This window comes from Mobula hypostoma, chromosome 3 (genome assembly GCF_963921235.1).
Source record: "Mobula hypostoma chromosome 3, sMobHyp1.1, whole genome shotgun sequence".
NCBI lineage: Eukaryota > Metazoa > Chordata > Chondrichthyes > Myliobatiformes > Myliobatidae > Mobula > Mobula hypostoma.
Genome location: NC_086099.1, coordinates 147,883,546 through 147,897,164, shown reverse-complemented (window position 1 = coordinate 147,897,164; position 13,619 = coordinate 147,883,546). Strand labels below are relative to the sequence as shown.

At 39.7% G+C, this 13,619-nt stretch overlaps 1 protein-coding gene across 4 annotated transcripts in view; it reads right to left on the bottom strand.

The window, feature by feature from the left end:
• Positions 1-3,042: 3,042 nt before the first annotated feature.
• The window catches only part of calcr (calcitonin receptor), a 277,766-nt gene continuing 267,189 nt past the window's right edge, over positions 3,043-13,619 (bottom strand). For all 4 annotated transcript variants that reach the window (XM_063042335.1, XM_063042333.1, XM_063042336.1 and 1 more), the window contains one exon: positions 3,043-7,382. In XM_063042335.1, coding sequence (XP_062898405.1) covers positions 7,161-7,382 — 222 coding nt within the window. In that variant the 3' untranslated portion in view covers positions 3,043-7,160. The remainder of the gene's footprint in view (positions 7,383-13,619) is intronic.

Genomic DNA, 13,619 nt, shown 5'->3' with positions numbered 1-13,619 from the left:
CTCCCATTAGCCACCCAGTTCAACTCTGCTTCCCACTCCCGTTCAGGTATGTCCATACACGGCCTCCTCTACTGCCATGATGAGGCTCAACTCAGGTTGGAGGAGCAACACCTCATATACCATCTAGGTAGTCTCCAGCCCCTTGATATGAACATTGAATTCTCCAACTTCCGGTAATTCCTTCCCCCTCCCTTCCTCTATCCCTATGTCACTCTGCCCCCTCCCCCAGTTGCCTATCACCTCCCTCATGGTTCCGCCTCCTTCTTCTACCCATTGTGTTTTCCCCTATTCCTTCTTCAACTTACCTGCCTATCGCTTCCCTGCTTCCCCTCCCCCACCCCTTTATCTTTCCGCTTACTGGTTTTTCACCTGGAACCTACCAGCCTTCTCCTTCCCACCCTCCCCCCTCCTTCTTTATAGGGCCTCTGCCCCTTTCCCCCTACAGTCCTGACGATGGGTTCCAGCCCGAAACGTCGACCGATCTTTTCCACGGATGCTGCCTGACCTGCTGAGTTCCTCCAGCGTGTTGTGAGTGTTGCTTTGACCCCAACATCTGCAGATTATTTTGTGTCTACTGACATTGTGCAGACTCATTCCTGTAGGTAGTAAATTGTGAGATGAAAAGCCCAATCACTGCAGGATATGTTTTGAAAAACACTAATAGAATAAACTGAGTTTTTATTACAGCAACAGATGAATTATTTCAGATTTTTAAGAAGATAAATTTATTTTAGATTTTTATAACTATGACTTCCTGCTTCTTCTCTATTATTTTCTTCCACCTTATTTTTTCCCTTTCATTGGGTTTGACAGTAAGCCATTCATTTCCAGTCTCCCTCTCAGATATTACTGTAAAGGAGCTGTTACTTCTGAGGTTCTGCACCTGCATCATGGACTGAAGCAAGTAGTGTGTAGCTGGTGATTCTGGGAGGAATCCCTAGCATCTATCTATTCCTGTGTAAGTAGATCCCAGACTCATGCAGGGCCACTTTAATTCTGGGACGTGCTGGGCGCTGGGGCCATGCAGAGTCATGCGATGGACGCTGATTCTGATGGGGGATTGACTTGATCTATACCAGACAGATCTCCATTCTACACAAACAAGGAGTAGCACCCCTCTGATTGGTATGGTGATTCTCTGCACCATAGATTAGGAGGAAAATGATACAGAAAGTAACACTCATGAATTAAGGCAAGGAGAGAATGGTTGGGTTTGCATGCAGTTTCATGGTTTGGCCACTGAATGTCAGCGTGGAGCAACTTAGGTCCGAATCTCTCACCAGTAGCAATGTTGGATGACAAGGTGAGGTTATGGGAACTACTCATTATTTAATTTCCCGTTGGAGCCCAAATCTACTCAAGTTACCTCAGCGACTTATAGAATGTTTACGTTTCCTTATTAGATTCCTGAATGGATGCCCTGCTCCTTTAAGCAATTTTATGGATTACACCCTGTGGTTTTTATTTTATTCTGATTTTTAGTTGAGATTTTATTTACTTAGCCCAATTTTTTCATTTAATTACAGTTATTAACATGTGTATAGCGGTTTAATGGATACTGCACTAGATAATCTGGAGGGAGGGAGTTCAAATTAAGGCTTGTCTGGAATAAAAAGGGAATTTAATAATGTCCATAGCTTTTCATTTTCTTATTTAGTGAGGAAGTATAATAATAGAGAACAGAAGGACATAAGGAAATGACGCAGGGGTAGGTTGTTCAGCTCTTGCAGCCTCTCTGCCTTTCAAAAAGGTCGTGGTAGAGCTTTGACAGGACAAGTGTGACAATATATTTACTCCTTAGCCATGCTTGCTGACAAACACAAGCATGCAATTCCCCTATGTTAAAATTGTTGGTCTCTATACTCGGGTGATCGCTCCCTCTCGCTCTTCCTCTCGATGGTGGGGCGAGTTTGAAAATCTTGAGTCAGCAAATCTCAGGATAAAAAGCGATGCGGCAGACTGTAACACCATAACAGTGACTGTTTGTCAGTCTCCCCTTTCGGTGTGAGAAGGGTGATACCTCTCTGTCCCTTGTTAGTGAGCGAGCGAGGGAGAGAATCAGCCTGTGGCATGTCGAACTGTCAGGTAAACAATAGTTTTTGTAGACTGAAGATCATGGTCTCCCTGCTTTTCTGTCATTCATTATTTGGAGCTCTCCTCTGTTTTTCGTGGATGTCTGCGAAGAGTAAGCATTTCAGGTTGTATATTGTATAAATTCTCTGATATTAAAATGGAGCCACTTGGAATTATTTGTTCCATTGCCTGGCCTCTCAACAACACTGTATTCTTGAGGTGCCTGTGCTCCATTCTGGTCCCTTCACTGGCCCTGATTTTAGTTTCACAACAATTACCGGTCATTGCTTCACTTGCCAGAAGCTTCTATGACCAAGCATTTCATTGTCTCCCAATGCGTTCAGCTTCTATCTCTTTTTAATAGTGTTGATGTGAAATGCTTTAAGACATCTTGATATATAAATAGAAATGCTCAATGCTGTATTGCTGTAGATCATAATTACTGGAATGATTTTTCAAATAAGACTCTAGTAATTAGAATATGATCTGATAAGTTCAATAACGTAAATGCATGTATGACTTGCTGGAAAGGCTTGATTCAAGATGCCATGTTTTGGCCCAGGTTTATCAGATGTAACACTGTATGGGTCTGAACATTCTCATTGCTTTGATATTAAAGAGTGCTATTAAACAAGTAAAGGAAATTGACAGACATAAGGCTTTGAAGTAGTTGTGGCTTAATTCTCTCAGTGGGGGAGGAAGTATTTTGGACTGTTCTCTTTCTCAGGCTGTGAAACTGGCAGCCTGGTGCCAATGCTTTTGAATCAAATTTAACAGAGCAAATTGAAATGAATGCTTTTCCTGTCAGGTGGGTCCTGTAATGCAATCATGCTGTAAAGTTACAGCTTGTGTCTGCTTTCCTTCTGTGCCACAGCAGATGCTTTTACTTCATTGTTGGCTTGGCACTGTTCTAACAGTTGCCCTTCTTTTAAGATGAATACAAAGTAACACAAATTATTTTCAGTCAGCTTTAATGTTGTAATGTATTCACATATATTTTAAATAACAGCTACTTCAGAAGCCAGAGCATGTGTTTAGTTAGTAATGCATTTAAAACAAAGCTGTCAACATTTGACATTGAATAATTTCTCAAACATGAACCTTAACTAAACCATTTTGGAGATAAAGTGACATGTTAAAGGATATATGTAAGAAACAAATCTATGTATTTAAAGGGGAAACACACTGGGTGAAATATTTACAGGGAGAATTTCTTGTATTATTTGTCTATAGAACACAATGTAACAGAAAATAACATTATATTAAGCAACTGACTGTACATTAATTCTTTATATATAAAACTGTTCAAATACCACTTTAGTACAAATAGTGATGAATGGAATAAAGGAATACAATCATCCTCATGGAGGTTTTGTGATTATTCGGATTCAGTTGTTTTTATTGATTTTTGCTTATTTTGAACAAGGATTCATTATTTCTTCCACTGTAAACATCAGGAAGCCAACACAATCTGCCTACAATGAAATCCTGATAGTCTTAGTTAATTATTTCAGAGCTTTTTGACAATTAATAGTTACGCAATCAGAACATACCACTATCCTGATGCCACCATTGCCTCAGGTTAAATAACAAATTAGGTCCCAGTAACCAGAACCCGTGGAATACATTTAAGGAGGACATCACATGTCGTGGAGCTCTCTTTGCCGTCCTCAATTTAAAATTACAGTCAATTAGGTTGACGCAGGTCAGAAGTGTGAGTGTACCCTGCCTAATGTAGTGGTCCGGATTGCCTCCAGCTTCACTCATATCATTTCCACTCGGGCAAATAGTTCAAATCAATGTCATCTTTTGCAGTAAAATTAAATGCAATTTATGTTAGATTGAAAACTGATACTGCAATTTAATGTTACAACTATAGTGACAACAGTCCATTTTAACTACTATCTCCTGATACAAACAAAGTGGCAGTGCTCTTAAGATGTATCAAGTTGTTTATGGAATAAGAACAAAATTGTCAGAAATACTTGACAGCTCAGTTAGTATCCATTAAGGGAGAAACAGAGCTATAACTTTGGGCTGATGACCTTTCATCAGAATAGGGTCATTTGTGATCGTTCTTAAAGTGGAACTGTAGAGATTCACTTGATAGACAGAAATCTTACCTGTTCCAGGTGAGAGTGTACCTCGAAGGAGCAAATCCAAATGATAGGACATAAAGGGGAGTCTAGTTGTGTTTCTGAGGCACTAATAATGTGCTTTGGAATCATTTATTTTAGGAACAGGCTGAATTCCTGCTTTTTCATACCTGCCAGTTTTACAAGAGAGTCAGTTTAATGAAAGTGAGATGTGGGTCAAGTATCTTAGGCTTCTCAGTGATTGGAGGGTTTATTTCAGGTGTCTATTCCCGCAGTATTTTTTATGTAGATGTGCTGATGGTGGTCAAATATTTAAATAGGTATATATCAATTTAATTCCACCACCACAACAGTAATTTTAATTATACATTTTCAATGGTTTTAGCCACAGTCTGGGTGTCATCACTAAACAGTCACCTGATAGTTAATTCATCCTTTCCGAAAAGGAGACGTTTTTCCTTTAGAAATGCGTCATCCATTACAGTTCTCAGTTCTTCTCGTCAGGAATGAGAATTAAAACCCTTCTTTTTAAGCACACTTTGACTGGAAGTTCATGACAATGAATATTCAGTACATCACACATGAAAATTTGAAGTAGGAATGTAAGAAGCTGCGGAGGGCAGTGGATTCTGCTCAAAACATCATGGATGCACCCATCACTACCCATCACTGGTGGTATTACAGGAGATCCCAGCCATCCAGGCCACGCCATATTCTTGCAGCTACCATTGAATAGGAATTACAGAAGCTGAAGTCCCACACCGTCAGATTTATGAACAGTTACTTCCCTTCAAACATCCTGTTCTTGAACCAACTGGCTAAACACTAATCACTGCAGTTTAGTAACTCTTTGACTACCTTCAACCAAAGTGGAATTTGTTTTATTTCATTGTAATTGTGTGAAAAAAATTATGATTAATTTGTATTTTTCTTGTGAATGATGCTGTTATGATCGTATGTGCCTGTGATACATGTACTGTTTCATTGCAGCTGTGCATTCGTGTACTTGTGCATTTGACACAAACTCAACTTTGAATAGAGTTATTATCTAGGCAAGATTGCTCATTCATCACCTTGAATCTGGAAACACTAGTGGTTACATGACATTTTTTTCTCATCTGTGCACTGTCAGATCCATAGCATTTCTTGTAATGAAATACCTTTCCAGTATCATGGGAGCATGAATTCCCCTGATGGCTCTATCTAACTATATGGTAAATAAGTCTGTAAAAGATCTTCCTTGTTCATTATTTCTAGTGAAACAGTAAAGCATTCTGCAATAACGTATTTACAATCTCAGTAGAAATATTGAACAGGAGAAACCTTCACAAATGTTCTAATGATATGGCTAAAAATAGAGATTCGGAGAATTTTTCACCCATTCTTTCGACTTCACTACTTAGCATAGAGAAACTTGGCATTGCCTATTAATCAAATATTAGAATGTTATATTCTTTTTTTAAAAAACAGCAGTTAGAAAAGCAAGTTTAAATTATCTTGAAAATATCTACTCCAAAATTAGTTTCATCACCTCCACTCTACTTTGGTGAAATCAAGATCGCAGTCACTTCTTGTTTTGTGAAATGTCATTTTGCATTCCAGGATAGAATGGCATTTGCTTCTGCAGACGGGCTGCGTAGAAATGCCTCTGGGTGCTTGTGCTGAACCCAAGCACAAGCGTCGGCTGTCCTGCTTGTTTGCCTCCAGCACATGTGGTTCAGATGAACTCAGTGGAACTGTATGTGCAGGCTTAGCGCTCCCAGGCGCAGTGTTGCTCATTTCCATCTGAGCAGCAATTGTTGAAGAGAAAAATAATCCCTCTCTCAATATCATGCTTTATAGATTCTATTTGCAAAATCTAACCAATTAATTCAATCCACATGCATGGATTGAAGACAGCTTCACATATCGTAAGGACAAGTTATTGCAGAGCAAACTATCAGCTTTGAGAGAACATAGAATGTGAGTTTTAGTGAATATTTCTTATCCTGCACTAAGTCCGACATATTCTACTAACATCCGTTAACTCTTGACTCTTGCATACACTGTTGGCTAGTTCTCCATTAAAGAACTGACTTAGAAAGGACTTTCTGGCCCTGCCTGCTTGTCTGGTTTGGCCTCTTCATCCTTCACTGCCAAGGTACAGTTCACAGTGCTCCATACAACTGCTTCACTGATGCTGTTTGCTAACTTGCTGGAAATATAAACCACAGCAAGGATGAAGAGCCAAATTATATCATTGCTAATAGACGGACAGGCCATGAGTGTTCAATGGTACAGTCTGATGATGACTTTCAAGCTAGCTGTGATGGATTTCATTTTGAAACCTACAAATCATGCTTATCTCACTAGTCTATGCTCACTATTTCCTTTATATGTGAAGTTGTTTTTCTCCATTAAAACCAAAACATGTGGAAGATGTACCAAATAATCCCTGTAAACTTGTAAATTAAGAACAACTTTCACCACTTCCAAACTAGCTTTAAAGAAAAGAATGAGTTTAGGGCCAAGGGCTAAATCTTCAAGGCCTCTTAATTTTTACAAGAAGCGGAGCAGAACTCAGGGAATAAACCAGCCTCTAGAGCTTGGATTTGTGTTTGGCCTGGAACTGCCAGGTAGTGCCCCATTGGGATAAGTTTTGTACCACCTTGGCATTCGTTTGCACTCCATGATCCTGGTGCAGATTTTTGAATTATTCTTAGCCAGACTTTTGTAGTAGACCTTGTTTTTCAAAAAGGACATGTAGCCATAGAAATGTCACACTTGTCAACTGACAGCTCCATTTTCCAGTCAGATTTCTGAAAGCAGTACTGTATGAAATATTGAAGCATCTGCCTTGACTGGCCCCCTTCTTGACTGCCACTGCCAGCAAAGTGTTTACTTTTTTTCCCTGCTGGGTTGGGTTGCTTATTTTAGAGACTGACAGTTGATATTGGACTCTGTGTTTTAATGGGTAAAATGGGAAGCAGTTGTTTTTAGCTTTCAGTCAAGTCAAGCGTATGTCTCTTTTGATTTCAGGGCAGTAATTTCAGAATCCTCCATGAACTTGCCATTTATATGTTCGCTGTTGCTATCTTGATGATTGGGATAAATGGGAACCTCAGTGATGGATGTTGCTGTGTATGAGGTTGAACGCATGGAGCAGTGCTCCCGCTGTTTCTGACCCAGCTGTATTTTATACTGCATCCACTGCCTCTTCAGAGCTGCTTGCACCTAAAATTTGACAGAAGACACCAGAAATACGTCACAAATTATCAGCTCTGTTACATCTGTATTATTAAATTGCTGATATATTATCAATGTAATATATTACATTGCTGATACACACACACACACACACACACACACACACACACAGACGGTGATTGATAAGTTGGTGGCCTAAGGCAGAAGGAGTCTATTTTTGAAAACCTAGCACATTTATTTTCCCTACATTTACACACTTAGTCCAGCTGTCATGGAGCATACGGATCCCTTCTTTGTAGAAGTCGGCATCTTAGACCTTCAGAAATGGTCCACAGCAGGGGTGAATGATAAATTCGTGGCCGAAGGTAGAAGGAGATCAGTTATTAACTTCAAACTTTCTGCATTTTCACTCAAAGAGTTGAACTGCAGGTGAATGTAACGAGAGCTGTATAACTCATCTCCTTCTACCCTGGGCCACAAACTTATCAATCAGCCCTGCTGTGGACCACTTCGACAAAGAAGGGATCCGTATGCTCCACGACTGCTGGTCTAAGTGTGTACATGTAGGAGGGGACTATGTTGAAAAATAAATGTCATAAGTTTTCTAAAATTGACTCCTTCTACCCTTGGCCACAAACTTATCAATCACCCCTCGTGTGTGTGTATATATATATATATATATATATATATATATATATATTATAATCACCCAACTCTTGAATTTCAGGATTACCAAGGCCATGTTAGAGTTTAGTTGATAGTCAACTACATTGCTACATGTCTGGAGTCATAGGAAGACCGGGTTAACCAAAGGTGGCGAATATTCTTCCCTGAAGAACAGCAGGGAACCAGCTAGATTCTTGTAATAAATTAGCAGTTTCAGAGCACTGCTAGATTTTTATTCCAGGTTTATTTCTGAACAAGTCTACTGAGTTTAAGTTCTCCAGCTTCCATTAGTGGGACTTGAATTCTTATTTCCAGATTAGTATAGATCTTTCAGTTACTTATCCTCTAGAATAACTATCATGTTATTACATGTAAGGCACCATATTCTTGCAAACCCTTCTTGTTTTAATATTACCAAGAGCAGTAATTGGCCGCTTGATGTTATTTCAGAAATATCCAGGCCCTGATACTCCATCAGCATGATCCTCATGCAGAGGTGGTGTCTCAAAACATCAGAATATCTGCTTGCCTGTGACGCTTGTTTGTTATGGATTGACTGGGTAATCACTTGCAAGGACAGAAAGCCCACACCTTTATACAGTCGGGAATCCATGGATTGGATACACAGACACAGAGATCCTACCTTCAGCACTGTCTTCCTGGATTTCTACTCTGCCTGACTTAGAGTTGAAACCTGCCCAGAGGTCTTTATTGACTGAACACACTTACATCTCCCAACTACTTAACAAAGGCAAACATATTCCATAACATTTACTACCACACTTCTCCCTCTCTTGGATGGCAAGCATGTACAATTACTGACAAACATAGCATGATAAGCTAAATTCCAAATACTCAACATGGTTAAAGTGTCCATTAATGATATCACAGTCAATAGCCGGGCAGCAACAACAGCAGGTGTCGTAGAACAGCTTACAGCACAATACAGGGCCTTTGATTTCGTGCCAAAACCTCTAACCTACTCCAAGATCAATCTAGCCCTTTCCTCCTGCATAACTCTCCAACTTTTTATCATCCATGTGCCCAACTAAGTGTCCCTAATGCTTTTGCCTCTATCACTGCTCCTTGAAGGGCATCCCACACACCCACCACATTTTGTGTAATAAAGCTACTTGTGACATCTCCACTATACCTTCCTCCGATCACCTTGTAATTATACCCTCTTAGATTAGCTATTTCTGCCCAACGATAAAGGTGCTGGTTGTCCACTCTGTCAATGCCTCTTATCTTCTTGTTCATCTCTATCGAGTCACCTGTCATCCTCCATTGCTCCAAAAACAAAAAGCCCTAGCTCACTCAACCTTCCAAATGTGTCCTCATTTCTGGTCTTTATTCTCACATCTCACACCATCCTCAACCTACAATCTGTTCTTGGTTTCAAGTACAAATACTGTGAGCATGTTCCACTCATTCCATCAATACTGTCTCCCATCTCCATCTCCAGCACCAGCATTCCTCGCCACAACCCCATTCTTGTGGCCTTCTGACTTGCACCTAAGGACTGTAAACCGAACAGGGAAGTGCTAAGAATGGAGAAACACATTTTAGAATGGTCAGGTCCAAGTACAGATATTGACACTGTGTGTATTTGAGAGGTTAGCCCAGAGTGTTCTCTAGGTTGTGAGAACATTTACCTAGAGGTACTTGTTCATATTTCAAGCATTAGTGATCTGATATCAGGGCAGAGGACAAAGGGGTGCCGGTATTGCAGAGAACACAATTGTGTATGAGTTCTGTTGTAAAGGACTCACGTCAACTCAGTTTAAACAGTAGTCTGATGAGCATATGCAATGAAATGCCTGGAGCATTGGCAGCTCTGGGTAAAAGTCTGAATATAATATCAGAGACATAGAGTCAAAGAGTCAACAGCACTTGAAACAGGCCATTCAGCCCAACCTGTTTCATGCAGACCAAGATTCCCATCTATGCTAGGCCCATATCCCTCTAAACCTTTCCTATCCACCTAGCAAATATCTTTTAAGTATTGTTACTGTATCTGTCCACAACTACTTCCTTTGCTAACTCATTCCTTGTGTATACCTTTTTGTGAAAAAGTTGCCCCTCTGGTTCCTATTAAATCTTTCTTTTCTCAACTTAAAGCTTTCCCCTCTGGTTCATGACTGCCCAAGCCTGTGATACGGACTGAGAGCATTCACCCTGTCTGAGCCCCTCATTATATTATACACCTCTGTTAAGATCACCCCTCAGTCTTCCAAGCCTCCTGGACTAACGACGTAGCCTAAACAACCTCTCCATATAATCCAGTCCTTTGAGTCCTGGCAAAAGCCTCATAAAGCTTTTCTGCACTCTTCCTAGCTTAATGGCATCTTTCTTATAGCAAAGATCCAAAACTGAACACAATATTCCAAATGTGGCCTCACCAGCATCTTGTACAACTGCAACTGAGTGGTCTGACTGATGAAGGCTAGCACGTTGAAAACTGTCTTCACCAACCTCTCTACCTGTGGCATCACTTTCAGGGAAGCCTGGAAGAGTTTGGACCAACCTTGAAGGTGGAAACCTTTTTGCCCATCTACACAAACCCCATTTGCCCACATTAGGCCCATATTTTTCTGTACCTTGCCTATTCAGGTCTCTTTCCAAATGCATCTTAAACATAATAGTCCTATATGATTCCACCACCTCTCTGGAATTGCGATATGGATATCAACCCCTCTCCTTGTAAAGAACATCATACCTACAAATCCAATTCAAAACTCCTTCCTCTCACTTTAATCCTATGCCCCTATGTGTTTGACACTCCTTCCATTGGATGGCTTTGTGCACAGAGCATAGAGCCCATGTCACAACACAGAAGTAAGGTGGTGTTTCCTGGGAATGCTAGTGTAAGCAAAAGCACATGGAGATTAAACACAAAAGGACACACGAAGGTGAAAGGTTGATATATCTAAATAATGTGACATACTTTTACTAAAAAAAGTTAGTTTTGAGTTAATATTCTGTGTCAAACCTTACCTTTGTAACAGAGAAAAGGTATCATGAGAGATTTTCAATGAACAGGGAATTGGAACTGTAGTTACACACACAGCTTAGCCAGAAGATCTTGTTTATGTTGCCTTCCCCCTTCCTCCTCCTCTCCATTTTCTCTCCTTGTCTGTTTATTCAAATTCATGCTATTCCACAGCTACTTGTTTCTGAGCTGAGAGAAGCAGTTGCATACCCATAGTGTGCAGTGCAAAGCAAACTATCGCTGAACCTGATACCTTCCCTGTTGAGCACTGCATGGCTCCCTCACAGCAGTTCAGACACTGAAATTACTACTTCAGCACAATAATTTCTTGTACAGCATTTCTATTTTCATTCTGTTCGCCGTGACCATGTTTGCATGGGTTGTACATTGGACTCATCAATCACAACAGCAGTGCATTGACTTTGTTATAGAATATCCATCTTTTGAAAAGTTGTGGTGGCTAAAGTATTAATTGATCAGAGACTAGTTGCATGATGGATACTACCTGACATTAAATGCAAAGACCACCAGACACAGGAGCAGAATTGGGCCAACATGACAATGCATCCTTTGTATTTTACAAGGAGAAGTCCTTTAAACTGCAGTGAGACTTTCAAATGGATGTGAATAGAATGCAGCACCGTGAAGAAGCCTGCAATCTTTGTAGTGCTGCATACTTGTTCTGCCTTCTACTTTCAGCCACGTAAGAACTAAATAAAAATGATTACACTTTGAATAGGGAGAATCAGTGTCCGGTTAAGCAAATCTATAATGGAGAACTACACTTAAAAGAATATAATATAAAGGTCCATGCTTGACAGCCACCAGAAATATAGTCTGTATCTCCAAATGAAATTGCAGCTGTGGCTGGAGCACATTGTAGACATAAGAAGAAAATAACCCACTGAAGAGTCGTAAAATATATGGCAGTTGTTGCTGATCTTCAGGTAGGTATATTGTTTCTTGAACTCCTACTGAGAGCGCTTCCTTCCAGTACCTTCTTTTGGCAGTACACTTGTCCATGATGAGAAATGCCTGCCAATGTTCCAGTGTTTGGGAGCAATTGGTTTCTACAAACGTCAGCAATTTCGTTAAGTGCCAACCACTTGTAGAATAATAACAACTGGTGGAAGTCAGTTGACGATTAGGTAGCCGATGATTCCCATAAATAATGGTGATATCGCATCCTTGCTGCTGCTGAATGCAAGCTCCAGTGTGCAAGCTTAAGAGAACGAGTTAGCTGTCATGTTTCTCAACTGCCACATTGAATGACCTACATACATGTAACCCAAGTCACTCTACCCTTTTTAAAGTAGGCCCTCCAGTTTAAAGTGGTCTCTGTTTTTACAGCTAAAATATAACAATTTTCATTTCCCTGAGGTAAAATTTATCTTCCCATTCCATCGGCCTGTTTTCCTTCTCCTTATAGTTCACCAGAAATTCAAGTTTTATATCATCCATGACTTGTTTTTTGAAATTATGTTCTGCAGCCCCTCCCCCCACCTCACTATATAAGCTACATAAGATTTAGAATCAACTTTGGAAAAGGGTACTTCAATGTCAAAGCTGTCAAATGGAGAAGGGTCAATTTCACTGAGATGAGAACACATCTGGCCCAGCTAGTTTTGAATCAAATCTTGGCAGACAAAATATAGTCACCCAACAGGAAGCCTTCCATGCAGAGATGATACAGGTAGAATCAGGCTACCTTTCAAATATAGAGTATAACAAATATAGAGTATAAGAAAAGACTAGTGTGAAACATAAATGGGGATCCAAAAATATTTTATTGGTGTGTAAATTGTAAAGCATTGTAGAAAGAAAGGTAATCAAAAAGATTATTTATCTAGTCTGAGATAGCAGCTGAGATATAAAATAATCATCAGGGCAGAAGGTGTTGTTGGAGAGTCAGCTAAGAAACATGCAGCTAAGATTCTGATTGATAAAGAGGGATTACTAGAAAGGCTGGCTGTACTTAAAGTAGGAATTTCACAGCAGACGGATGCATCCAATGTTGCTGAGAGAAATAATGAGAGAAATAGGAAAAGACCCCTGTTACATTTCACCAAACATCTGTAGTTACAGAGTGGTGCCAAGCTGTCAATAGGAGACCCACAAAAGCCAAGTATATACTTACCACATAATTCATCCAGAGCTTGTCATGGGTAGCAATTTCTGACTTTTTGCATTAACAGCAAATTTTTGCCAAAATAAATTCAATATGTACCCAATGGAAAGCAGGATTTAATGTTGCAGAAGGTAGGGGTAATATTCGATATTTCATGGAATATGTGCTGATATACTGGCATTATGTGGTTGTAGGAAATATAACTTCTGTAAAATGTAATGACGAAAGCCAGCTTGCAGAAAAACAAATGAATGAAGATTTTTCCTGAATTACCAAGAATTCTCTTCTATGAAACATAAATAGTTTCAGATTGAAGGTTGGTCCAAATTTCCTTCACTTAATGTGGTCATTTTTTATTATTAAATTTACCAAAAAGGTAGTTGTAGAATTTGAAAAGACACTTGTTCGACTATTTTAATACTAGTGATTTAATTAGATAATTTATTTAGTTAAATATTAGATGGATTATTATAGTAGT